This window comes from Candoia aspera, chromosome 4 (assembly GCF_035149785.1).
Source record: "Candoia aspera isolate rCanAsp1 chromosome 4, rCanAsp1.hap2, whole genome shotgun sequence".
NCBI classification, from domain to species: domain Eukaryota; kingdom Metazoa; phylum Chordata; class Lepidosauria; order Squamata; family Boidae; genus Candoia; species Candoia aspera.
This window is the reverse complement of record NC_086156.1, coordinates 106511097-106538752: the sequence shown is the minus strand read 5'-3', so window position 1 is coordinate 106538752 and position 27656 is coordinate 106511097. Positions and strand designations below refer to the sequence as shown.

Genomic DNA, 27656 nt, shown 5'->3' with positions numbered 1-27656 from the left:
CAAGTGGAAACCATTTAGAGGATTTTTGCATAAAAAACAAAACAAAAAAAATGCACTTATGACTTGTGGTTCTGATGATTAAAAAAATAATTGGATAATAGGGAAAATAGCTTTTTTTTTCTTGTAACCATAGACTGAGAGATAATTTTGCAATAGTATTTGCTGCAAAGCAAATCAGAAGTTTCTTTTTTCTGTTTCTTTTTATTCCTTCTTTCTGCACTTCTGTCTCTCTCTCTCTCTCTCTCTTATTCTTTCCACTTTCTATTAGTTTCTGTTAGTATTTATGCTTTCTGAAAAACTTTTAATATTAAAAAAAAGAAAAGAAAATAAACCAGAAAGGTATACATTTGCAAGACTCTATTAAGATGATAGATGTTCAAAGTCAAGTTAGGAAGGGGTATAAATTCTTGAAAATATTTACTGATAACATTTTTGTGCTACCTGTGGTCCTGGAATAGTCAAGGGAAAAAATCCAGATCAAATGGACAACTAGCAGATTTGTATGAATGATCATGACATGGTCTCTGACACTGAGGTAACCTAGAAATCAAGCTGAAGTAATCCAGCATTGTTTATAAAACAGAATTGGAGGGAAGAGTAGTTTGAAGTCCAATCGACCAGCCCATTAAATGGCACCTTCTGCCCTTTTGTCACTTGGTCATTGCAAGGATGAACTTTGGTATACTATATATAATAAATGATGGTTAGAGTGAGCAGTAGATGCTTAAGCTGATGAATAAAGGATCTGAAAACTACCAGTAGTCTTCTGGAAATATTGGGTAGCATTTAAAGGTTGGTTCTTGTGTTACATAAAACATTTCTAATTCTACAGCAGAGCACATGTCTCTTTGTAACAACTAACATTATCAATCATCTTGTCCCTCATTTATAAGGGAATTTATATGCTTCCCAACCTCACTCTTGCAAATACCCAATTGTGCACACTTATCTAAGCAACAGTGAGTTTTCTCCAACAGATCTTAGGGCTGAATGACAAAAATAGGCATTATATTGCTTTTGCTACATTTTAATTATACATTATGCTGCAACTGGACATGAGCAGCATAATTCCAAAATACAGTGCAGATTCCAAAGCACTAAAAGAGACCAACAGAAGTAAAGACAAGGAACACAGATTTTTCAGTGCCAGGTGTATTACTAAAGTGGCAAGGAAGGCAAACCATTTCCAAAAAAGGCAAACCTTTTTCATTAACTTCATGGTTTAGTCTAGACTCTTCTTCAGGTACATTGAGGGATAAGTCCCACACAGATTAAATATTTCAAATCCCTTCTATTAAGCAATGTCATCTTGTTGGACCCTGGAGTTGTACCTTCTCAGTGGCAGCACCTTCCCTATGGAAGAGCATACCACAGGAGGTTTGGATGGCCCACCCCTGTTAGCCATTTGCAAGACATTGAAGACCTGGCTGTTCCCCCTGGCATTTGGGTCAGGGGGTGGGTGAGCTTTGCTGCTGTTTTGGGTAAGCTGAATCAATGTTTTCTTGTGCACTGGGAATTCTCTGGTGGGGTTGTTGCTTTAATTTTATATGCAACTGAGAATCACTTGTGTGAGATGGGAGGCAATATAATAAATACAAAAATACATCCAGGTTTATATTCTTATACTGTTTTTTATCCGTAGGTTTTCTTTCTTGTTTAGATCAGATCTCCATATAATGATAAAACATTTGGGGAAGAAGATGCAAATTAGTATCCCAACACTGGAGGCTATGATAGAGAAGATCTCCACAGCCACCATATATTTTCCTTTTGTGCTCAGGTATGTTGGAACAAAGGACAACCAAACGCTGCAGAAGACCAACATGCTGAAGGTGATAAACTTGGCTTCATTGAAAGCACCAGGCAATTTCCTTGCTAGGAAGGCGACTGTGAAGCTAACCAAGGCAAGGAAGCCCATGTAGCCCAGGGCACAGTAGAACATGTAGTTGGAACCTTCGTTACATTCCAGAACTATTTCTTCTGCCACTGAAGTCAAGTCAGCATCTGGGAATGGGGGAGAGGTTGTCAGCCACACAGTGCATATCACAGCTTGAACAAAGGAGCAGCCAAATACTACCGACATGGCAAGTCTTTTCCCCACCCATTTGGTGACCTTGGTCCCAGGCTTGGTGGCCATAAAAGCCAGAACCACAATGAGAGTTTTGGCTAAAACACAAGAAATGGCCACTGAGAAGATAACTCCAAAAGCGGTTTGACGGAGGACACAGGTCACCTTGGATGGCTGGCCAATGAAGAGCAAAGCACAGAGGAAAGACAGCAAGAGAGCAACAAGGAGCGTGTAGGTCAGGTTTCGGTTATTGGCTTTAACTAGAGGAGTATCCTGATGTGTAATAAAAATCCAGAGGACTGCAGCTGTAATGAAAGAACAGAAAAGAGCAGAGCTGGCTAAAATAGTCCCCCAAAATTCTCCATACATCAGGAATGTCAAAACTTTTGGGAGACACAGATCTTGGCTATTGTTTGGGTACTGATCTTCTGGACAAGGAAAACAGTCATCCATATCTAGAAAAGAAATGATTAGTTCAGAAATAGGGTAGTTCTGAAATTCCATTCAGTAATCAAATGAGAACTTAACAATTATCAAGTGATTACTGTTGACTTAGAATCCGAAAACCAAACAAATTTCTATAATGTACAGTAAATGAACTGCAAAGGTCATCTGGAACAAGTCTGAAATTCAGCAAGGGGTCTTAATTCATAATGTAAGAATCACAACATTGAGTGATTTTCCCATTTAGGAATTCAGAAATATCAAATAGTGCATAGGTAAAGGTAAAGGTTTCCCTTGACATTAAGTCCAGTCGTGTCTGACTCTAGGGGTGGTGCTCATCTTCGTTTCAAAGCCGAAGAGCCGGTGTTTGTCCGTAGACACTTCCATGTTCATGTGGCCAGCATGACTACACGGAATGCCGTTACCTGCCTGCCGAAGCGGTACCTATTAATCTACTCACATTTGCATGTGTTTGAACTACTACGTTGGCAGGAGCTGGGACTAGCAACGGGAGCTCACCCCGTCACGAAGATTCGAACCACCGACCTTCCGATTGGCAAGCTCAGCAGCTCAGCGGTTTAACCCGCAGCGCCACTGCGTCCCTAATACTGCATACAGACCAAGAAATCCAATGTGATCTCTGCTTTTATTTCAATTTGCATAAACAATTTTGAATGGGTTATAGTTGGGTTCTTGGGGTTCTCTGAGCTTGCTTCTCTTCCTGCGGAAATGTCATTACCAGGCTAGGTAGCATCATCACTGCATGGGAGACTGGAGTTTGCTGGCTGTCTATATGTGGTTTATAATGCCCCCATGAAATGAAACATATGTAGGAAGAGAAGCAAATGCAGACAACCCAACAGAGATTATTTTCATTTGTTTTTCATACTGTGATATTCCTTGATGAATTAAAACATCATCATCATCATCATCATCATCATCATCATCATCATCATCATCTTCATCTACTTTTGGATTATTATCCAAAAGAGAAGAAATCTCTCTGAGTACTGATGTCAGTAGACCTTTCAGCTTTCTGCACAATCTCTCTTACCTTCCTGGTTAGCAATCTTCCCATCAGGACATCGAAGACAATCATAGCAGCAAAAGGGCTTTGATTCTACTTTTTTCTTAGTGTATCCTGAATGGCACTTGCTATTACACAGAGAAAGTGGCTGGGCCTGTCCATTACGAGAGAAGAGAATGTTACTGATGGACAAGACTTTACCTCCGTTATTTATTTGTCTATTAATTTAGTTTATTATACTTTGTTGTGGCAAACCAGAAATGGACGATCCCTCCCAGGACATCAGAAACAAAATCAGGTCCATGCCCTAGCTACCCTCCCTCCTTTCCACAATCCCATCAGACCTGAAGAGATTATTCCTGCCCTAAAACAAAGTCCCCTTAATCCAGTCCGGCCAGAAGAAAAGAAGTATCACTCACCAAGACAAAACCATCAGAAGACTATCAGGACTCAGCCTTCGCAAGTGCCCAGCAGCAGACCCAGTAAGGAAATTGCAACGGTGCAGCTGGGTGGAAAATCATAGACTTTCCAGTTCTAGAAATTAGCACACACCTAATCTCCGGCTGCTCATGAGAATGGGAAACAAAGGTCATTTCCTAACACTGCTCTCTCCTTGGCAGAGGTGTGATGCTTCCTCCTCTCATGAAATGAGATATTTGGGCATACCCTCTGTGGCCCTAGAAACCCACCAGCAAATCGTTGCCTAAGAATGTCCTGTTCCCAGATCACAACCCCTTCTTTTTTTTTTTTATCTTGTTCCTCTTTCTCTTAGGAAGTGGAACCCGGGGATCAGAGCCTGCAATAAAGTCTGATCCTCTTCCTCATGCTTGTGCTCCATCTTTTTAATCTAGGACACTTTATACTACCACAGTCAAAACTGGCTCTCAGTGGTTTACCACGAAATAAGCATAAACTCATGCTGTACCATAGGAATAAGAAACCAAGCAGAATAAAGTAAAAATCAGTAAAACCAGATTAAAATAAGTATACAGGAAGAAAACAGCATAATAACACTATGGAAGAGTCTCGTTTTAAGTGCCCCCAAACATCCTGGGGACCGGATGCTCTACACTTTGGGCACCATTATGGAAAACACTCTCTCTGTGTCCCCCTGACATCTCACAACTATCTGGGATGATTTTGTGTCTCTCTCTGTCGGTATGTGTGTGTGTGTCTCGTATACTTTTTCTGCCATATTTCTCCCTTCTTCAAACAAAACTTTCTGTAAATGTGGAATCAGCTTTGGATGGCTGACTGTGATATTCCCGATCAGGAAGTTATGTTATTAGGTCAGAGTTGCCATACAGAAGAGGAGAAAAAGGCAGACACAAATGAATATTGATGAACTCCTAGTGAGACTTTTTGGCTCAGAGGCACTTTGGCACAGGACTTGACTGGATCAGGGTTTCCTTGATCCATCCATTCCTTGGCCCATAACTTCCATTTATGTAAGTGTCATCAGGAAATACAAGCATCACCACAACAATTTCATTACCAAAATAAGGGATAATGTGGGAAGGGCTGTTTCATTAACCTTCATTAACTTTCTGCACACATGCTCACATCTTGTTCATGGGGAGGATCAGATAGGAACCTTTTCATAGAACTATTATTGCTGTTCTTGTTGTTATCTGGAAAATATATCTGAATATTTAGCTGAAGCACATCAAAGCTGGGAAGAGATATTTCTGAAGATGTTAAAATTTTACTCTCAGAAATCCCAAAATTAGAGTTGTGACATCCGCATTTTTTACAATGGCTATAAAACAAGACCTTCGGTAATAAGTTAGGAAGTCTGAGTTTTTCCATGATTTATTTATTTATTATTCAAATTTCTGTTACTGCCCATCTCCCCCCAAATAAATTTATTATTATTGTTTATAATAAATAATAGAAATTTATTATTATTGTTTATAAAAAAACAATAAACAATAATAAAATAATTTATTATTTTATTATTGTTATTTATTTAAACTGATTAGCCATCAACTCCATTTTGTGTAATATCTGTGAATTTATTTAATCTGTTAAACTATTTAATATAATAAACTATTTAATAGATTAAACTATTTTATCCTATTCCAAACTTTTTAATTATATTTATCCTTTGCTATTGGGGTCTTTGGACAATCAATACAAATTATAATTATTGTAAATGATGCATGTCACTTATGGAACCCCAAGCCATCAGGTACACCTCCCACATTATTTTTTTCATATATCCACACCCCTCCATTCACACAATGACACATGGCCTGGACACTACATGGAAGAGGGAAAAAAAGCCTTGGATGGTTTTGTTTCTCAATGTAACTGGTGGGTGGGATAAACATTTTTACCTGCCAAATAATTATGGAAAATCATCTAAGATTTAATTGGACCATACCTGGTTAAACCTCCTAGGCCATGCAATAGATTCTTCAGAAGGAGAGAACATCACTTCTTGGGACTCCATGCTATTTATCCCTCCAATTCTGAGTCTCAGAAAAGACTGATTTGGAAAGACAATCCAGTTCATAATGTCAAATCCAACCTCTAACTCTCCATTCTGATTGAAGGAAACTTTTTCCCCTGCACTGTTATTGAAAGATACCCTTCGTACAAAGCGGTTGAGCTAAATTTAAGAGAAGAAGAAAAAGCAAAAGAGTACAGTAGGCATTCCAGAACATTACGAAGAATGTTCTCTCCTCTTTGAATGATGCAGGGAGTAAACTCTTTAAGAGATTTAAGAAGTCCAGAAGGCAAGGTAATGCTAGTTGATTATATCTTTCAATTTTAGTGGATAGTCTTGAGAATGATAATCACCTCCAAAAAGAATAAAACCTACAACAAGCATCACAAATTAATCAAAGAACTACATCTGTGGAGAACAATCAGATAAAAACTGACATAAAAACTCTTGAATTTCTGTTTATTTTAGGAGAACAATAAACTGATTAGTGGATAACTGTTTCAGGCATATTTTGTTAAGGAGAATAATTTGTAACTACAGTCAATGCTGGAATATAAGAAGCTCTAAATATCTCAATTTCCCACAGATTAAAAAAAAGTTGGCATTTCCTTGAAGATAAGCTCAACTCCTTATGAATTCATGGAAATATCACTGTAGTATTTTTGTGGGAGCTAATACAGAAATTATTATACATTATGTGACTTCCTAGCTCCCTAGAGAAGGTTCTAATGCTGGGAAAGCTGGAAGGAAAGAGAAGAAGAGGAAGACCAGAAGCAAGGTGGGTGGACTCAGTTACAGTGGTGATGAATGCACCGTTGGAAGACCTGAAGGACCAGATTAGGGACAGATCATCCTGAATATAATCTGTCTATGTGGTCACTAAGAGTTGACAATGACTTGATGGCACATAATCAATCAAATCAATCAGTATAGAATCTGTTTTTCAAGTTCCCAGACGATTAAACAATACTTGTTTTTCCTGGGGGTATCCTATCCAACAAATTACTAGGCCCTGCTTATGTTTTGGAGTCACCTAAGAACAAAAAGATATTTCATTTTAATTCTAGCATGAAGTGGTATTCATTTTTTTTTTTTTTTTTTTTTTATGGATTTCCTTTCAAAGAATTTGCAAGAGGGAAACTGCTCACAACTGTGATAATTTAGTAATGGGGACTATGACATGTTTCACATTGTGGAACTGTGGTGTCCTTATCTAATGTTACCATATCAGGTGGAATGAAATAATGAAATCATCAGAAAACTATCACATAGCTCACTCGCATTAAAATGCATAATTTTAAAGCTACAATTAAAGAGAACCTTATGTCTAGAAAAATGTTCATCTTTAGGCTCTAAAAAATCATAGGAGAATAGTGTCCTCCCCTATCTAGGTTCTATTATTTTACCTGCAAATATGGTCAGCTCTCTGCGATTTACAATTTATTTGCTTAGGACTTTACCTTCCATAGGGACGCGGTGGCGCTGCGGGTTAAACCGCTGAGCTGTCGATCGGAAGGTCGGCGGTTCGAAACCGCGCGGCGGGGTGAGCTCCCGTTGCTCATCCCAGCTTCTGCACACCAAGCAGTTCGAAAACATGCAAATGTGAGTAGATTAATTGGTACCGCTTCGGCGGGAAGGTAACGGCGTTCCGTGAGTCATGCTGGCCACATGACCCGGAAGTGTCCTATGGACAACGCCGGCTCCAAGGCTTTGAAACGGATATGAGCACCGCCCCCTAGAGTCGGACACGACTGGACTTTACGTCAAGGGAAACCTTTACCTTTACCTTACCTTCCATAGCTGTTGTTTCATAAGGTTTAGTTTGGCTTCATGGTGTCCTGCTCGATACCTGAAGATGGATGCCTGCATGTCATGCAAGGCATGTGCCACCACAAGGACTGCATTGTAGACACTGTAGCTGGGGCTAGTCATGTCCATTTCAAATACAGATGAAGGCAGACTTTCCAGTTTTTCTTCCCCAGTACACATGACTGCATCTTTCTCCTCCATCATGGAGTTGGGGAATGAACATTCAAATGCATTTTTCCAGAAGAGCTTCATAATAACATCTTCTTTTGTCATGTGAGGCTTTCTCATCTGAAGAAATTCCTGGAATCCCAACACCTCCGTTGAGTGAATTGCAAAGGATAGAGCACCATGGAGGAAGTCTATGTCTTCATTCCTTTGAAAGGGAAGTGATGTGAAATGCAACTCAGCTGTCAGCACCCAGACTTTAACTTTTGCTATTAGCGGTATATCCTCCACTTGGGATATGGTGGGAATTATCCTCAAAATAATCATATATTCAGCTTCACCATGGATTAGCACTACATTAGCAGTGCTCCTTATTGAAACCTTGAATGTTTCAATCCCAGCTTCCACAGAAGACAAAATATTATTAGAATAAGTAATTGCTGGCAAAGCTTCAATGAAGGCAAAGCAGATGCCACTCAGGGAAAACATGGGGACCACGTCTTGAACAAACCTTTCACCATTCTCACTATTTGAATACACCATCCCAATCCAAGTCCACTGGAAGTGGAGCATCAATTGGAGAATCCCATTGTATTGATGGTCTGCATTTGGGGACATCTGTTGGTATGAAACAGCCTGTGCTTTTTCATTTTTCTCTGGAGTTGAGCCATAGATGAACTGAAGAAATAGATGGAAAAGTGGGATGGGGAAGGATCATTTTCAATGTTATGGGAAAAAGAAAATGCTTCATTTAACAATAGCCCACAAATGAGAAATTAAGAATTAATTCTTCTTTCAAACTTCCATTCTAGCCATATTTTACATGTGAATTCAGAATGTTATGGGAAGTTGCTGAGATGTTACGTATTTCATGTAACAGCTATATCTGCATTTTATTTAAAAAGCAAAACTTATACTCCATCCTCAAGTATCAAGTGTGACATATGTTGAAACAATTTTACCTTCAGAGATAACAAAGTATACTCAACAGGCTCTGCAGTCAATGACCTCACAGCCAGTTCTGGTCTAGTGTATTCACCACTAAGAACATTTTTTTAGTCTAAGGAGATATTATCCAGTGATATTATGAAACCAAAATATTCTGCTAATTTTTCTCTGGTTTCTTTCTCTACAATTCAGTTTACAATATATATTATTCTCTTCTCCTTCCACATTTTTTTTTCATTTTCTTCTTTTTTAAAGAGCAAGTAAGAGAAGGGATTGTCTGAAAAATTTAACAATAATAATAACAATGATAACAACAACCACCATTATAATGATAACCATTAAAATTTAAGCAAAGATAAAAATAAACAAATATCCATATCAAGCCTAAGCAACTCTAACCCTAAAAGAATGGTTTCATATCAAACTGGTAAACACTTTACAACAAAAAGAATACACTGGACACAAATAAACCTGCTTTAAATAAACCTAGCAAAATAAATAGCTTAAGGCTTTGCAAGATCCAGTGGGCCCATTTATTCCCTAACCCCCACCCCCAGACCATGACAAACCCCCACCACTGGAAGGAAGACACAAAAGACTTCAAAAGCTCCTGTTTTCCACAATGGCATTGTACCTGTGGCATCTTGTAGAGAGAAAGGATGGTGTTCATGTGGGCTCCAACTGCAGAACTTGGTCCGCCAATGGCAGCTGTTGGTCTTTTCTGAAGGTCACACGTGTAGTTAGGGATGAATCTCTCCTTGGTCGAGAACAGTTCTAATGTGGCACGATAGGTCCATGTGGCAGTAAAGTAACTGTTATAGATGTGGAAGCCCAGGGTGTGGTTGGGTAAAATCTGGGGATTTTCATTGATCTCCTCGACTGTAAATTGCAAAGCCAGGAATTGCTGATAGATTGGTGTCATCGCTCTGAAAGGCAAATCATTCGTTATTTCACACAGCATTCAGCTCAAGATACGACACTCAGCAGAGTTCACTGCAACCTATTTTACTGTAGAGGATTGGTGTTCATATACTTGAACGTGGGGAAATATTGTCACCTGCAGCTGGATATTTCCTACCAGCTTTTATAAGCCCAGTACTAAAATATTTGAAATACATTGGTTAAAAGAATGATTTCTTTCCCTCCCAAATAAGGTATTTGGTAATACAATTTCCCACAAAGAATTTGTTTTGGAACCTGAAGTATTTGAAATACATCGTGCTGAAGCTCATGCCAGCACAGTGTTTATGCAATTATTCAAAATACTTTTCTTATTCATTTTTCTGCACATTACCATGAAAACACAATTTACCCAAAGGTTTTTATTCCATCTGTTTACTTTTCAATTTTATCCATACCATCAGTATAGTAAAAATATGGAGACAAGTAAATAAGATGTATGATAAAGTCCCTAGTCTTTTTAAAAAGCCTATGCGATTACTCTAAGTGAATGTAGTATTAGTTTGCATTGAATTACATATAATTGATTATGTATACATTATGAAGGGAATACAGAAGTGTTCTCTTCTTTGAAAGCCTGAGGTCCTGGACCCACAAAAAGCTAAAATGGTGGAAAGTCAAAACTTGAAATATCTGTATTATACATAATCTTTTCCTCTCATTATATAGGCTGTTATTCACTTCCTATCAGAAAACACCCTCAGATAAGATTCGAAATGAAGATGTGTCTCTATGTTTCAAATAAAATTACAGGATTTCATCAAAGAGATTACTAGACGGTGCTTCACTGAAGTCCATCACTGTATAGAATATGTAGACCTTAGACAGAATGCCTACAACGATGAAGTCTCCGGGTTCATACTGCTGGTGAAGAAAGGGCAGAGGCTCACTGATGCTGCATTTAGCATTGGGAGTCAGGCACACCATTGGGAGCAAAAGGACTAGAACTAATCCTTCAAATATCACCATCCTGAATTAAGCAGGTTCTTTTTTTTTTCTTCTTTAAACTAATTCATCCCTCCCAGGGATGTCTTTCATTAATTAGGATAGTCTAGTGTAAGTCCCCATATAAGTAACAATTGTCCACATTCAGAATTCTAACTATCCTTAACTGCAGGTTGGAATGTTGCATTGTGTTTTCTCCTATCCTTTTATTTTGTTGCATTGCATTTCTGTGTTAGTAGTTCTTGCCACTCATTTGAGATCTATGGGGAATGCTGAAGTGATCACACTTAAATGGATAATTGTAGAGGAGGAATCACCAGTTGAGAAATATAGACAAAATGCAATGATGAATAAGAAAGCCCACTGGACACTTCCCAGCAGAACCCTCTTTGTGGTTGTTTGTTTTTCAGGGGACTGGGGGATAACAGTACCTGTTTGAGTGGGTACAAGCATTCTCCTGGGATTAAAGATGAAGTTGAAATAAGACTAATTATATTAGTAATCACAGTGGAAATATAAAAAATATATAATCAAAAGTTCTAGAAAAGAAGAAAGAAAAAAGAACTGCAGAAAGAAATATAACACACTAGTATTTCTTTGGTTGCTATAAGAGGCAGCAACTAAAACCATCCCAAAGAAAAAGAAATACAAGAAAGCAAAGTGGCTGTCTGAGGAGGCTTTACAAATAGCTGAGGAAAGAAGGAAAGTGAAAAGCAAGGGAGAAAGGGAAATATATAAACAACTGAATGCAGATTTCCAGTTAATAGCAAGGAGAGATAAGAAGGCCTTCTTACTGTAAGTGAACAATGCAAAGAAATTGAGGAAAATAATAGAATGGGGAAGACTAGAGATCTCTTCAAGATAATTGGAGATATCAAGGGAACATTTTGTCAATGATGGGCATGATAAAGGACAAAAAAGGCAGGGACCTAACAGAAGCAGAAGAGATTAAGAAGAGGTGGCAAGAATACACAGAAGAACTGTACAAGAAAGAGCTTAATGTCCCTCATAACCACGATGGTGTGGTCACTGACCTTGAACCAGACATCCTAGAGAGTGAAGTCAAGTTGGCCTTAGGAAGCATTACTAACAACAAAGCTAGCAGAGATGACAGTATTCCAGCTGAGCTATTTAAATTCCTAAAAGATGATGCTGTTAAAGTGCTGCACTCAATATGCCAACTAATTTGGAAAACTCAGCAGTGGCCATAGGATTGGAAGAGGTCAGTTTATGTTACAATTCCAAAGAAGGGCAATGCCAAAGTATGTTCAAACACGCTCATTTCACATGCTAGCAAGGTTATGCTCAAAATCCTACAAGCTAGGCTTCAGCAATATATGAACCGAGAACTACCAGAAGTACAAGCTGGTTTTCGACGAGGCGCAGGAACTAGCGATCAAATTGCCAATGTTTGCTGGATTATGGAGAAAGCAAGAGTGTTCCAGAAAAACATCTCCTTCTGTTTCTTTGGCTATGCTAAAGCCTTTGCTTCTGTGTATCACAACAAACTGTGGCAAATTCTTAAAGAGTTGGGAGTACCAGACCACCTTACCTGCCTCCTGAGAAACCTGTATGCAGGTCAGGAAGCAACAGTTAGAAGCAGACATGGAACAACTAATGGGTTCAAAATTGGGAATGGAGTATGACAAGGGTGTATTTTGTCACCCTGATTCTTTAACTTATATGCAGAGTACTTCATGAAAAATGCTGGGCTGGATGAATCACAAGCCAGAATTAAGATTGCCGGGAGAAATATCAACAACCTCAGATATGTGGACAATACCACCCTAATGGCAGAAAGTGAAGAAGAACTAAAGAGCCTCTTGATGAGGGTGAAAGAGGAGAGTCTAAAAGCTGGCTTGAAACTCAACATTAAAAAAACTAAGATCATGGCATCTGGCCCCATCACTTCCTGGAAAATAGAAGGGGAAGAAATGGAAGCAGTGACAGATTTTATTTTCTTGGGCTCCAAGATCACCATGCAGCCATGGAATTCAAAGTTGCTTGCTCCTTGGGAGGAAAGCTATGGCAAACCTAGACAGCATATTAAAAAGCAGAGATATCACCTTATTGACAAAGGTCCGTTTAATCAAAGCTATGGTTTTCCCAGTAGTAATGTATGGCTGTGAGAGTTGGCTGAGCACTGAAGAATTGATGCTTTCGAACTGTGGTGCTGGAGAAGAATCTTAAGAGTCCCTTGGACTGCAGGGAGGTCAGATCAGTCAATCCTACAGGAAATCAACCCTGACTGTTCATTGGAAGGACAGATACTGAAGCTGAAGCTCAAATACTTTGGCCACCTAATGTGAAGAGAGGGCTCACTGGAAAAGACCCTGATGCTGGAAAGACTGAAGGCAAAAGGAGAAGGGGACGGCCAAGGATGAGATTGTTAGATAGCATCACCGATGCAATGAACAGGAATTTGAGTCAACTCCAGGAGATAGTGGAGGACAGGAAGGCCTGGTGTGCTATGGTCCATGGGTTCTTGAAGAGTCAGACAGGACTTAATGACTGAACAACAATAATTTCTTTGGTATCAATTTCTCTGAGTTACAAATAGAGTTCTCTGCATATTATGGGAAGAATGAAATTCAGAATTGCACTGGATATGTTGGCATCCATATTTCAACATTTCAGACAACTCTTAATATTACCGTTATAATATTTAAGTTTTTATCAACTATTTTAATGCAATTTTAATATTGTGATAGTATTGTAATAGGAGGAGGAAGGAGTATTTGGCATGTTCACCACCTTGAGTTATTTATAAAAATAATAAAGGCAGGATAGAAAATAAATAAATAATAAATAAATAAATATTTTGAATTTAAATCAGGAACATTTAAATTTTCTTTTTAAGAACATGCTTCAACATGGCCATAGATGCACACTGTTCCCATCACACAATTATATGATCCCCGGAAAAGATGCAACTTCTTTAAGAAGGTGCTAAAAAATGCAGTATGCATAAGTTCTGCATGAGCTTCTGTACAGCTTCAGATTCCATCTCTTGATTCTTTAGTACTGAGTCCAATGTAATCAATGGAGAACATCATCAGTTTTTATCTAGTATAGATGTATGTAAGATTGCATGTGACCTTTTTTGCTTGCTCAATAAATGTTTATCTTTATAAAGTTCAATGTGGTTTGCTGGGCTATTTCCCTTCATTTTGTCCCCACACCAACCACATTATACGGAGATTGACCTGAGACAGGATAACTGGTCCAAAGTCATCCATGGTTAAGGGGATCTGGTGTCTCCTGGGCTAGTCAAATGTCTTAAACACTATACAAAAGAGTGGGGGAATTCCTTAAGTTTAGCTCAAACTTAGCCCCCTCCTCAAGATGCCATCACTGGATCCAATGGTACTGGACAATTTTGATCGAATTTCCAACCTTCTCTTTTGTCCTTTTTTTCAAAGGGTGGTGCTCTAACCACTATGCTATCCAGCTGTTGTATACACAGACACACTCAGACACACAGAGACACACAGAGGCACACATACAGACACACACACAGACACACACACAGACACACACACAGACACACACAGACACACACACACACACACATATATATATATATATATATATGAAAGACATCATACCCCAGATTTATAGTCTTGGACAATATGCATTTGATTTCTGTTTTTGAACTAGTACTTCATGAAGTTATAGAAATACCAAGCCATACTATTCAGTAGTCAAAGTTTAATGGTTCACTTTTTGAAATTGGGGTAAAATATTATAAACCAAATACACCCAACATGTATCTGAGATTCCTATATTCTGGGTTTTGAAAACAAGTTTGGAAATGGGAAACAACTATACTGTCAACTGAAAGCATGTGTGTAAAACACGCAGAATTCTCATTTCCCAGCAGCATCCTTCCCACGACTGCCAATTCCAAGGGATGTTTGAAGGTGCATTGTTTTTCAAATCTTTAAGAAATTATTTTAGCCCTATTTTTATAAATATGCAGACTGAATGTCAATGAAAAATTTGAATGTAAATGATTTGGATTAAATTATTTTTCATGTATACAGAAGAATATGCTCCAAAAGGTTGAGTAGGGATAACAGTAATATATAGGCATAGGAATGTAGATTTTTTTTTAAAAAAATGAAAGGCTATCTAGTTTTATCATCTTGTATTATTTTTTTTTATTCTTAGCTGTTCTTTCTTATTCAGATCAGGCCTCAACACAAGGATGTAGCATTTAGGGAAAAAGATACAAATCAGTAACCCAGCACTGGAAGCTATAATGGAGAAGATCTCCACAGCAACCATATGTTTTCCCTTTGTGCTCAAGTATGTTGGAACAAAGGACAACCAGACACTACAGAAGACCAACATGCTGAAGGTGATAAACTTGGCTTCATTAAAAGCATCAGGCAATTTTCTTGCTAGGAAAGCCAATGTGAAGCTGACAATGGCAAGGAAGCCCATATAGCCCAAGACACAATAGAACATGAAGACTGATCCTTCATTACATTCCAGAATTATTTCTTCTGCCATTGAACTCATGTCAACATCTAGGAATGGGGGAGAGATTGACAGCCATGTAGCACATATAATACCTTCTATAGAGGAGCAGCAGGATATAATGAACATGCCTAGTCTTTTCCCCACCCATTTGGTCACCTTGGAGCCTGGCTTGGTGGCCAAGAAAGCTATAACTACAATGATGGTTTTGGCCAGAACACAAGAAATGGCCACTGAGAAGATAATGGCAAAAGCAGTTTGACGAAGGACACACATCACCTTGGAAGGTTGGCCAATGAATAGCAAAGAACAAAGGAAAGACAACATGAGAGCAACAAGGAGAACATAGGAGAGATTTTGGTTGTTGGCTTTGACTATGGGAGTGTCCTGATGCTTAATAAAGATCCAAAGTACTATAGACGTGATGAAAGTAAAGAAAAGAGCAAAACTGGTCAGAACAGTTCCCAAAGTTTCTTCATATGTCAAGAATGTTATAACTTTGGAGAGACAGAAATCCCGATTTTGGTTTGGATATTGATCTTGTTCACATTGAAAACAATCATACATATCTACGAAAAAAGAAATCAGATTAGAAATGCAGTATGATAGTCTTGAAGTTGCATTAAATTGAACAAAATCCAAGAATTCCCTGAAATTAGGGCAGCTAACTTAAAATCTGAAAGATAAACTTATATCATTTTCCTAAAGTTTTATTTGGATGATTCTTCATTCAGAAATGACTAAGAGGAGTTTTGCCATTCAAGTATTTTTGGAGGCAAATGAGTGAGGGTTTATGTTCATTCATTAAAACAAAAAGAAAAAGAATGACTTGTGATTTAACACATGAAAACTAGAAGAGATTCCAGACAAACATTGGTTTTAATCTTTCTGGGTGACATGGGCATAGGTGTGTTTATGAGCTTGTGCTCTGTTACTCTTATTCATTGATACTCCTAATTTCATTTCATTGTGATTCTGGCAGCTGGTGCTGATGGAGAGAGAGCACAGAATTATTATTAAAAAAATAAATAAAATATTTCACAGGATTATTCATTTTAATTTCTAAAAATCAAAACTTTCAACTTTTCCAAGTTCTTCATTGCACCTTCAGGCCATTTGCATGCCAACTCTTACGTATAATGCTACCTTATGGAAGTTAACTAGAGAATAAGGAGACTCCAAGACTGATTTGGAGCAAGTCTGTAACTGAATAATAGGTCTTAATTCCAAGTATAAGAGTTACATCATTAGAGTGATTATTCCATTCATGAATTCAGAAAGCTCAAATGGATCATATATCCCAATAATTCTGTATTCAGATGTTCTATTTATTTCTTTAAAACAGCTGAGAAGACAACATCTGCATGCAAACCCTTGCTCAGGATGGTAGCAGATGCAGTTCAAGCCAGGTAGAAAGCGGAATTCAAGATTCATCTGAAACACCGCTTTCTCTAAAACTAATTAATAACAGTGTTGTTACCTTCTATAGAGCTGAATGAACAGCCACCATAAGCAAATGTGACAATTTCTTTTGTAAGTGAAGGACTATCTCTAAGTATCAATCAATATATTGATGGCATTGTATTTACCAGCTCTTACCTTCCTGGTTGGCAACTTTCCCTTCTGGACATTGAAGACAATCATAGCAGCAAAATGGCTTCCCTTCTAACTTGCTCTTACTATATCCTGAATGGCATCTGTTATTACAGAGAGAAAGTGGCTGGGCCTGTCCATAATGAAGAAGAGAATGTTTGTCAGAAAATGCTTCTGAATGGACCAGACTGGATAGACCAATATTTACAAACTTTATCTCATATTTTTTTCCTATCCTCATGGATGATTTGCCTAATGTTTGGTGTTAATTAGAGAGGGGAGAGAGAGAGAAGGCACAGGAATCTGGGTGTCAGGAAGTGTCTTAATTAAAAGTAAGAAAGAAGGCAGTGGTTTAGCACTAGCACATTTAGACAATGGCTATGAACTATGTTATGTTTAAGGGACGCGGTGGCGCTGCGGGTTAAACCGCTGAGCTGCCGATCGGAAGGTCAGCGGTTCGAAACCGCGCGGCGGGGTGAGCTCCCGTTGTTAATCCCAGCTCCTGCTCACCTAGCAGTTCGAAAACATGCAAATGTGAGTAGATCAATAGGTACCGCTTCGGCGGGAAGGTAACGGCGTTCCGAGTCGTCATGCTGGCCACATGACCCGGAAGTGTCTATGACAACGCCGGCTCCAAGGCTTAGAAACGGAGATGAGCACCGCCCCCTAGAGTCGGATTCGACTGGACTTTACGTCAAGGGAAACCTTTACCTTTACCTATGTTATGTTTGGATTTGTTTCTTTGTTCTTCTCCCCAAGGAATGATGGGTTTATTAAGGCTGCAGTATTATTTTTCCTTGTGGACTCTAAGTGTCCTATGATGTTGGCATTTCAGTTGAATAATTTATTAGGTTTGGGCTGGCATAGTGGGTGGAGACTTCTGGGTAAGAAATGGCAGACTGAAGACGGCTCTGCAAAAAGTGGAACTTACAGCTGCGGCAGAATGAAGAGCCGGAAAGTAGATCAGCTCCTTGACAGTTCCTCTCCAGAAAGGAAAGGATTTGAGATCACCCACATGTGATCCTGACAGCTGTCCTTGTGAGGAGACCAGAAGACAGATTTAGAGCTCTGGGAGATGAGGGAATAGCCATCTCACTCAAATAGCAGTTGGTTACTTGGCGCCTTTGAAAAGACACTAAGTTTGCATACTTCCTTTTCTAATCACTTTTGGAAATTGCTTGTTAACTGCTTTTCAGCCATTATGAACCTTTGTATCAACAAGTTTTACAGCACCAGGTGAGTTTCCTTCAATAATAGCAAGAGAAATTTTATCTACAAGTTTAAAATCTTTTTTAAAAATTCAATAAACAGCAAAAGGATGATTAAAACTTTCCTGGATCGAGAAGCCCTTTGTAAGTCAGTCATGCCCTGGTCATCTCCCATGTAGACTATTGCAATGTGCTCTACATGGGGCTATCCTTGAAGAGTATCCAGAAGCTATAGCTGGTCCAGAATGTGGCTGCATGGGCAATTCTAGTTGCCCCAAGATCAGCACATGTAACAACTCTGCTGCGTGAGCTGCATTGGAGGCCAGTTTGCTTCTGCGTCCAGTTCAAGGTGTTGGCTATCACCTTTAAAGCCCTACATGGCATGGAGCCAGGCTAACTGAGGGACCATCTTACCCCATTGCATCGACCCGTCACATCCAGTCATGCAGGAGGGCATGTTACAGACCCTGTCTGTAAGAAAAATTCATCTGGCTGGGTCCAGTAAGTGGGCCTTCTCTGCAGCAGCTCCTGCCCTTTGGAACATTCTTCCCCCGGAGGTGAGGCAAGCCCTTCTCTCCAGACCTTCTGTAAGAAACTGAAGACCTGGTTCTGCCATCTCACTTTGGGTGGAAAGGGGAATAGTTATTCTTGGGGATGGCTGGTGCCATAAAATAGCCCTCATATATATATGAATAGAATTAGAACTTCATTGCCATCTGGATTTTATTTTATTTTTTTTTATTTTTATCTTCTATTTCTATTTAATGTATTATTTATGGTCTTACTGTATTTTAAATCTTACTTTTATTGTAAACCACCCAGAGTCTGTCCTGTGGTGGGAGATGGGCAGTGGCAAAACTTGACAAATAAATTAAATAAATAAATAAATTTTAGAAAGTTTTAAACAGACTAAAGGTCCAGATAAATCTGAAATATGATTTTGGAATTAATGATAATCCTTCCCATGGGAATATACTTTTGTTTTGATTTTTTTAAAAAAAATAATAAAATTAGATTTTAAAAATTGGACACTAGAGGGAACTTGACAGAACTAAAGATTACAATTAAAGGAGAAGAACACCCAAACTCAACTTAAATTGCAGAATGAAGCAAAATATTTTAACATTGGACATATTGAGGGATATTTTTGAACAATGGACCCAGAAGTTAATTTAGGATTGTCTGCCTTTATTGATAGAATTGTCTAAAGATGTTATAGAAGAGGAGCAAGTTCAACCTGACAAGATAAAAGAGAATGATTTGAAAGCAGATTTAAAAATGACAAGCTACAAAAATGACATGGAAAAAGATGTTACACTAGATATACAAAAGAAACCTGCTGATGTCTTAAGAATTAAAAGGGATATACAAATAACAAGCCAAGAGAGTGACCTGGATAATTTTCCTACATTCGATTTAGAAAAGAGGTTTGTTAAAGTTTTGAAGAATTGTGTGAGAAGGGACAAAGGAAAAAAAAATGAAAAGAAATCAAGATCTATGACCTTATTTGTAGCTATTAAAGATCAAGATCGCTCGAAGTAAAAGGAAGGAATATGAAGTTGGTTTATTTGATTAAGGTTAAAATAGATATATTCTTATCTCTGGTAACCCTTAATGGACTTCAGTCCTGGCATCAGGACTGCAATTACAAGGCTTTATGGATTTGTTTATAGATAAGAGATGGATATGGGAAGAAGAGATCATTTGTTGTATTTTAAGAGAAGGCTATAAGTGACTAAAATTGTTTATACTTGTGATGAAGTTGGAAGTAACTTCTTTATATATTTCTTTTCTTTTTCTTTACTATATTCTTACTATATTCTTTCTTTTTTTTTCTTTTTTCTTTCTTTTCTGCACTTTCTGCTTTTTCTTTTTATACATATGTACATAAAGGTAAAGGTAAAGGTTTCCCTTGACATTAAGTCCAGTCGTGTCCAACTCTAGGCGGTGGTGCTGATCTCTGTTTCAAAGCCGAAGAGCTGGAGTTGTCCATAGACACCTCCATGGTCATGTGGCTGGCATGACTAAATGGAACACCGTTACCTGCCCGCCGAAGCGGTACCTATTAATCTACTCACATTTGCATGTTTTCGAACTGCTATGTTGGCAGGAGCTGGGACTAGCAATGGGAGCTCTCCCCGTCACGCAGATTCAAACCGCCAACCTTCTGATCGGCAAGGTCAGCAGCTCAGCGGTTTAACCCACAGCACCACCGCATCCCTAAATATGTACATACATACATATATTTAGTTTGTATTATTATTGTTGTAATTGTAATCTTTTATAAAATTACTATAAAAAAGGAGCTGGTATAGTTAGTATATACAGTAAAAGAAGGAAAAGGAAGTCACAAAGCAATGCTGATGCATCCTATTGAGGCTTTTTGGATTAAAAGAAGACTGCACTAGAATTTCTCACTGAGCTACTTATGAAAAAGTAATTAGGCACCAGACTGCATTCAACTAGATATTCCTTAACCCCTCATTGCCTTTTGACATCTGTTTGTGCTATGAGGAAACATGTAGTTATTGCAGCTAAATGACAGGCTATGAAGGGTAATCCAAATGGGGAATAAGTGAAGTGGTTTATAGTTGTTGTTGTTGTTGTTGTTATTATTATTATTATTGTTGTTGTTGTTGTTGTTGTTGTTGTGGGACTATTTCTACTCACATCCTGAACTCTTATTCTTGGTTGATCAGAATAAGGTATTGTATTACAAGTTCAGGTAAGAAAAATCATCCTGATTTTATCATATACCTCAACCTGCCTTTGACCCATTAAGGCCCTAGCACATAGCCAATAGATCAATAGTTGGAAAGGTTTTCTAAAGCTAACCACATGGCCTAAGTAGATAATCTTTGGGAGAATCAGAGACCATGGGGAATTCTGCTTCTGAATGTAAATACTGGTGAAATCTTTGATTTCTGTATGGTTTCCCTAATGGAATAATTATGGGACATAGTTGCATTTAATCTCCTTGCCATACCTGATTAAACCTCCTTGGCCAGACAATAGATTCCTCAGAAGAAGAGAATATTTCTCTTTGGGAGTGCATAGGATCTATCTTTCCAACTCTGACTCTCAGGAAAGACTGGTTTGGGAAAGTGATCCAGTTCATAATATCAAATCCAATCTCTAACTCTCCATTCTGATTGAAGGAAACCTTTTCTCCTGCACTGTTGTTGAATGAGATCCTTCTCACAAAGTGGTTGAGCTAAATTAAAAAAAAAAGCAAATAAAGGAAGGAGTTTTATCAAGAGGTGCAAAACAATAATGCAATTTTCCCTTTGAGGAAGACAGATAATAAATCCTTTTAAAAATTTAAGAAGGCTTTCAGTATAATACTAGTTGACAAAACTTACCACAAATTAATGCATGTCATTTAATTATTTTTTAAACACAGTAAAATATACAACAAACTGCAAAATAATAAAAGAGGTACAGGACTACATAATAACAGATTACAATTGAAAATTAAAAACATTCATGATTTGCAATGTCTTTGAGGAACATAAAAATGACTGAATGGTTACGAATATTGGCCAGTATTGGAGGGGGGGATGGGAGAGATTTTTCTTAATAAAATTACATATAGAATTAAAATGTAAGAAATTAAAATATGTCAATTTTGTAGACCAATTAAGTTACCACATATATTACCTTTTATTAATTAACTGAGTTATCAAAAGTACATCAGAACTTCGTCATATTAATATGCAGTATATAAATCTAACTTCAAAATTCCATTCAATAAAATTGGGTAGGGCAGGAGGAATTATATTTTTTTTCCTTCGATAAATTAACAATCTGACAATGATTTTGAATTTTGTTTGCTCAGGACTTTACCTTCCAGAACTGTTGTTCCAGAAGGCAAAGTTGGGCCTTGTGGTTCTCTGCTTTGAATGTAGATGCAGATGACAGCATGGCATGCAAAGCATGTGCTACCACATAGGCTGCATTGTAGATGCTGTAGCTGTGGCCAGTCATGTCCATTTCAAACACAGATGTAGGAAGTGTCACCAGTTTCTCCTCTCCAGTGCACATCACTCCATCTTCTTCTTCTATCATTGAGTTGGAGAATGAGCATTCAAATGCATTTCTCCAGAAGAGCTTGATAAAGCTATCATCTTTCTCAAAGGCAGGCTTTCTCATCTGAAGAAATTCCCGAAATCCCAACACCTTGTTTGAGTGAATTGCAAAAGAAAGAGCACCATGGATGAAGTCTATGTCCTCATTTCTTATAAAGGGAAGTGATATGAAATCTATTTGTGCTGTCATAATCCAAACTTTAACTTTTGTCCACAGCTGTATTCCTTCCAATTTGGACATAGTAGGGAATGTCCTCAAAAGAATCATGTCATCAATTTCCCCATGGATTAATACTGCATTAGTGGTGCTTCTCATAACCACTTGAAACATTTTAATTCCCTCTTCCATCAAGTCAAAAATGCTATTTGAATAAGTTGTTGTTGGAATTCCTTCAATGAAGTCAAAGCAAATACCTCTCTGGGCAAACATGGGAACTACATCATGTACAAATTTCTCACCATTCTCATTCTTTGGAGAAATTACACCAATCCACGTCCATTTGAAGTACAGTAGCAATTGGAGAATTCCTTTGTACTGATAGTTGACATTTGGGAACATCTGTTGGTATAAAACAGCTTCCTTGTTTCCATTTCTCTCTGGAGTATAGCCATATATGAGCTGAACACATAGAAGTAGTGTTGGGAGGATACATTTTTAGTTTCATATTTTTTGAAGTGACCTAATTTTCAGAGTTTATCCCCCAGCATAGAAATTAAACTCCAATTCTTATTTCAAAGTATGAATCCAGCCATACTTTACATAAACATTTAGGTTATGTTAATGGACCAGGAAGTTTCAATGCTTTTTCCCAGCTTTTATGATTTTCATGGAATTCAGTTGGAAAATAAATGGTTGACCAAACCTTCTGGTTAATTATGCATTGGGAAATCTACAGTAGTGCATTACTCCATAGGCAACATAGGGTCATGTTGTTATTGAGAAAATGTATCTGTGTGGTCACTAAGATTCGACACTAACTTCATGGCACATAATCAATCATGATCAATAGATCAAGTTTATGGATAGATCTAGTTATCAATAGATATGGATGTATCCACAGTCCTCTTCTGCACTTAAATTTATTTTAGTCCTAGTGACATAACCACAACATTAAAAGTTTCTTTGCAGTGCATAGAGATCCCACTTTCAAGAAGTGCATCCTCTTAGTTCATTCACTGCCCTGTTCATCTTTATATGATAACTCTATCAATTTTAAAAAGTGAATGAATAAATAAAAGTCCAACATTCCAAGCAAGCATTGTACCTGTGGCATCTTGTAAAGGGACAGGATGGTTGTCATATGGGCTCCAACTGCAGAGGTTGGTCCTCCAATAACGGCTCTTGGCTTATTCTGTATGTCACAGCTGTAGTTAGGGATGAATCTGTCCTGAGTAGAGAACAGTTCCAATGAGGCACGATAGGTCCAACTTGCACTAAAATAGCTATTGTAGATATGGAAGCCCAAGGTGTGGTTAGGTAAGATCTCAGGATTTGCATTGATTTCCTTGACTGCAAATTGTAAAGCCAGAAATTGCTGATAGATCGGTGTGATCACTCTGAAAAAAGAAGCACATTTAATTTCACAGAATATTTAGTTCCAAATAAGACACTTGGCATATTTCATTTCAATTTATTATAAAGAATTTGTATCAGTGTATGGGAACATGAAGAACTGTTGTCACAATGAATTGGAGATTTCTCATCAGATTTTGTCTTTTGTTTTTACAAACCCAGCACTCAAAGCATTCAAAATTTATTGGTTAAGAGAATAATTTATCTCAGTCCTCCAGAAATTCTTATACTTTATATTTTCCTCCAGGGAAATGATCTTGGGATCTGACATATTTGACATATAACTGCCAATGCAATTGTAAATATTATGTTCATTCAATTGCATACTTTTCTTTCTGATTTTTATACACCACACCATGCATGCACTCTTTTCCAAAAGTACCAATATAATACCTGTTAAATATCCTAATTTCAGTATAGGTAAGTCTCACTTAGTGAGGTTAATGAATCCCACAATATGGTTACATTATTCAAATTTGCACTATTTGAAGTGATATTTCCATGGAAAATAAGGTGATTGGTTCCAGCTTGATGGAAATAGGCAATGGATTTCTTTAAACCTATTTGTATGTGTTTATTGATGAAGTATAGCAAAAGATTAAAAGAATACATTTACAACTTAAATTTATTTCTAACAAAGTCACAGAGTAGTTATAGAAAGCAAAATAAAAACAAAAATATCCTAATTGTCACTCCTGTCTATCTTCTAGATAGATAGATCTCATAAATATTTAAACTAAATAGATCAAGTGAACAAAGGACAAGCTGGAGGATAAACCCATATCCAAAGTGTACCTGCTGTCTCCTGTATTCTGCTGCAGTTCTTCAAAATGAGCCTCTTCAGATGTGAGTAGAAATAGTCAATCTTAATGCAACCTCATTAACCACTTTCCTTATTCCATAAAATGCTTTCCTCAAATGGAACCTTTCTCTTTTCCATTTTGCAAACCCAATGATTACTGTCTAAAACCCCAATGGCAACTGCAGATGAGGTAGCCTCAACTGCACTAATCACAACCTACCTGTACTGTTTTGTTCTTTTAAAAATCACATATTAATTCAAGCAAATAGGATTCTGGTTCTCATTTAATAGAAAGGTTATCTATGCATTATGAAAGGTATACAGAGACATCGTCTACCCTGGAGATCCATTGGATTAACCCAGAATTTCATTTGGTGCGAAGTCATTCAGATATATCTATAGCTAGTAGTTAGTAGCCAGTGTCTGATTATAGAAATTAATTTCAGATACTTTTGCAAATAAAGTAGTTCTTATTTCTATTCTGTTAGCAGTTTCATCCCTTTAAGATTGGACCTAATAGATTCTTCATTACACTCATGCCATGATTTGTTCAGATACGGACCTTATTAGAAGGAAAATCTTATTGTGGGAATAATATCAGAAATTGAAGAAGAAAAAGAGGATTTTTATCATTGTTGTTTGGTGGCAGAAGTTCTAAACATTCTTCAAAAGACTTGGTTGAATAAGATGACCATCTGACCCAACCCAGCCCTCTCTTGAGCTATAGCTGACATATCAGAAGCAGACGTATGGAGTTTGGGATGCACAGTACTGTTGGTTCTAGCATTCCTTTGTAGATCAGGTTTTAGACACCTCAGCATAATAATATGTTATTACCCCACAGTTCAGCAAATAATCTCTTGTCTCACTTTTTCCTAGAGGTGTGTTGTTTTCTAAAGAAATGTTGGCATTTTCGTCTAATAGTTAAAATGAAAGAAAATTAAAGATTTCTTCTCAATCTATAGGAGTTTAAAATTTACTGCCTAATTAATTATTCTGAAGAAAGAGGTGGAATAGGAACAGAAGTACTGTTTTATGCATAGGATGTCATTCAGCAAAGAATGGGTACTATGAAACATTGATTTTTTTTTTTATTGGAATACAGTTAACACTGTATTAAGTTAACTCTGTCAATACAAATTATTATGTTGTACATATGAAACATATATAACCTTAAGTTGAGCTCAACTTTTGGTTACTGCATTACCTTTGTTGTTTTCTAGAATTTTTATCTATTTTTTGCTTCCCAGCCTAGTCAATAGCCACAGAATTCTTGGGTTGCCCCAAACCAAGCCAGATCCTAATTAGATTCCCAGTTCAGACAAGGTCGACTTGGTGCTGCCAGACATATTTGTTGGCATGTATGTTTGAAATAAACTTACAGAATGTCATCAAAGAGGTGACTAGAGGGTGCTTCACTGAAGTCCATCATGGAACAGAATATATAGATCTTAGATAAAATGCCTACAATGATGAGGTCTCCTGGTTGGTATTCCTTGTGAAGAAAAGGCAGAGGCTCACTGATGCTGCATTTAGCACTGGGAATCTTGCATACAACCTGGGGCAAAAGTACTAAAACAATTGCTTCAAATATCACCATTGTGAATGAAGCAGTTCCTTCTTTAAGCCATTTCTACTGTCCCAGCATTGTCCTTCATTAAATCAGGCAGTTTATATAAAATCCCAGGCTGCGAGTGAGTAGTTAACTCTTTGAACTAAAATTGTCAGTGGTCAGACTCACAGAATCTTTTCTAGCTGATCTCCAAGTTAGAACACTCCAGGAGATATTACTGGCATTGTATTCTTTTTTTTTTTTTCCAAATTCTGTTGTATTTTTCATGTTCTGTTTCCATTCTAATTGTTTTGCAACTCATGTGAGATATAATAGTGAGTCAGAGGTTATCATGCTTAAATGAATAATTGCAATAATTATAAGTCAAACCAAATCATAAATAGGGAATCTCATTCATGTTGTTGGCCACATTGGCCATTGGTCTTGTAGAAATGTTTTATGTTCTTCAGAGAAATTGCAAGGATTATAAGAGATCATTGATGTTGTCATAGTGAGTACAAGTGTTCCCTTTGGGTTAGGAGATGTAGTTGAAGCAAACCAAGTCAAATTGCTAATTATAATGGAGAAATCACAAATTGGAATCAAAAGCCCAAGGGAACTCTGAAGAAGAAAACACGTTCACATTTCAGCAAGTATCATACCAAGAGTTTCAGACATTTGTAGCTTACTGATAGCAAGATAATGGTCCACAGTCCAGTGGGAACTCAAAAAAAGAAGGGAGGGAGGGAGGGAGGGAGGGAGGGAGGGAAAGAAAAGGGGAAGGGAAAAAGATTCTTCAGAGTTCTTTGCATGAATACTGCACTCATATTCAGTATGATTTGGAAATGAGATTCTTTTGAGAATACACAAAACTGATATGAAACCACAAGAGACAGATAAGCTCCTCCCAGTCCCCACTGACCAATTTCTGAATGACACAAAAGTTGTCCATTAGGCCTATTTTTCACAAATCCAGTACTTTAATATGCTAATTTCGCAAAATAATTTTCCCCAGTGAATAAAGCTTTTTTCTACTTTATTCTCAACTGTTTGTAACTATTTCTTCTGAATGTGTTTTGATAGTATTTTTGTTTGCTTTATTGTTGAAGATGACAAAGCTTAGAACAAATTATTTTCTGGATTCTGTTACACATGTTTCCATCATTTTGAAATTCCCTTCTGTACAGGTGAATAATAACATTCAATATTTTCAAGGCATTTATGACTTCCTTTTCATCCCTTTTTTTTCTAGAACACTAACATTTGTCCAATTGGTTTCAATACTACTCTGAGATATTATTATCCTTCTCAAACAAACCTCTAAAATACTCCATCCAGCATTTCCTTTCTTCAGCTCCATCCAAAATCACTTCAACACTTTTATTTTCAAATCTGGAGGATTCTTGCTTACCCTTCCAAACCATTAAAAAAAAAATCGGTACAAGTCACTCTGCATTTTTTCTGTTTCTTCTAATCTTAACTGTTCTTTGCTCACTTTGATTTCACTCTTTGCAATTCTTTTTTTCTCTGTTCATAT

At 37.5% G+C, this 27656-nt stretch overlaps 2 protein-coding genes across 2 annotated transcripts; both read right to left on the bottom strand.

Moving 5' to 3' along the window:
- Positions 1–1612: 1612 nt before the first annotated feature.
- Positions 1613–9835, bottom strand: LOC134496916 (vomeronasal type-2 receptor 26-like). Its single transcript, XM_063302632.1, has 5 exons — positions 9548–9835; positions 7783–8643; positions 5926–6153; positions 3567–3693; positions 1613–2373 (listed from the first exon to the last, which is right to left on the bottom strand). The coding sequence occupies exons 1-5, from the start codon at positions 9833–9835 to the stop codon at positions 1613–1615; spliced, it is 2265 nt and encodes a 754-aa protein (XP_063158702.1).
- Positions 9836–14961: 5126 nt separating this feature from the next.
- Positions 14962–26167, bottom strand: LOC134496915 (vomeronasal type-2 receptor 26-like). Its single transcript, XM_063302631.1, has 6 exons — positions 25950–26167; positions 23458–23749; positions 21951–22811; positions 21245–21318; positions 16903–17084; positions 14962–15872 (listed from the first exon to the last, which is right to left on the bottom strand). The coding sequence occupies exons 1-6, from the start codon at positions 26165–26167 to the stop codon at positions 14962–14964; spliced, it is 2538 nt and encodes an 845-aa protein (XP_063158701.1).
- Between the last annotated feature and the right edge of the window lie 1489 nt (positions 26168–27656).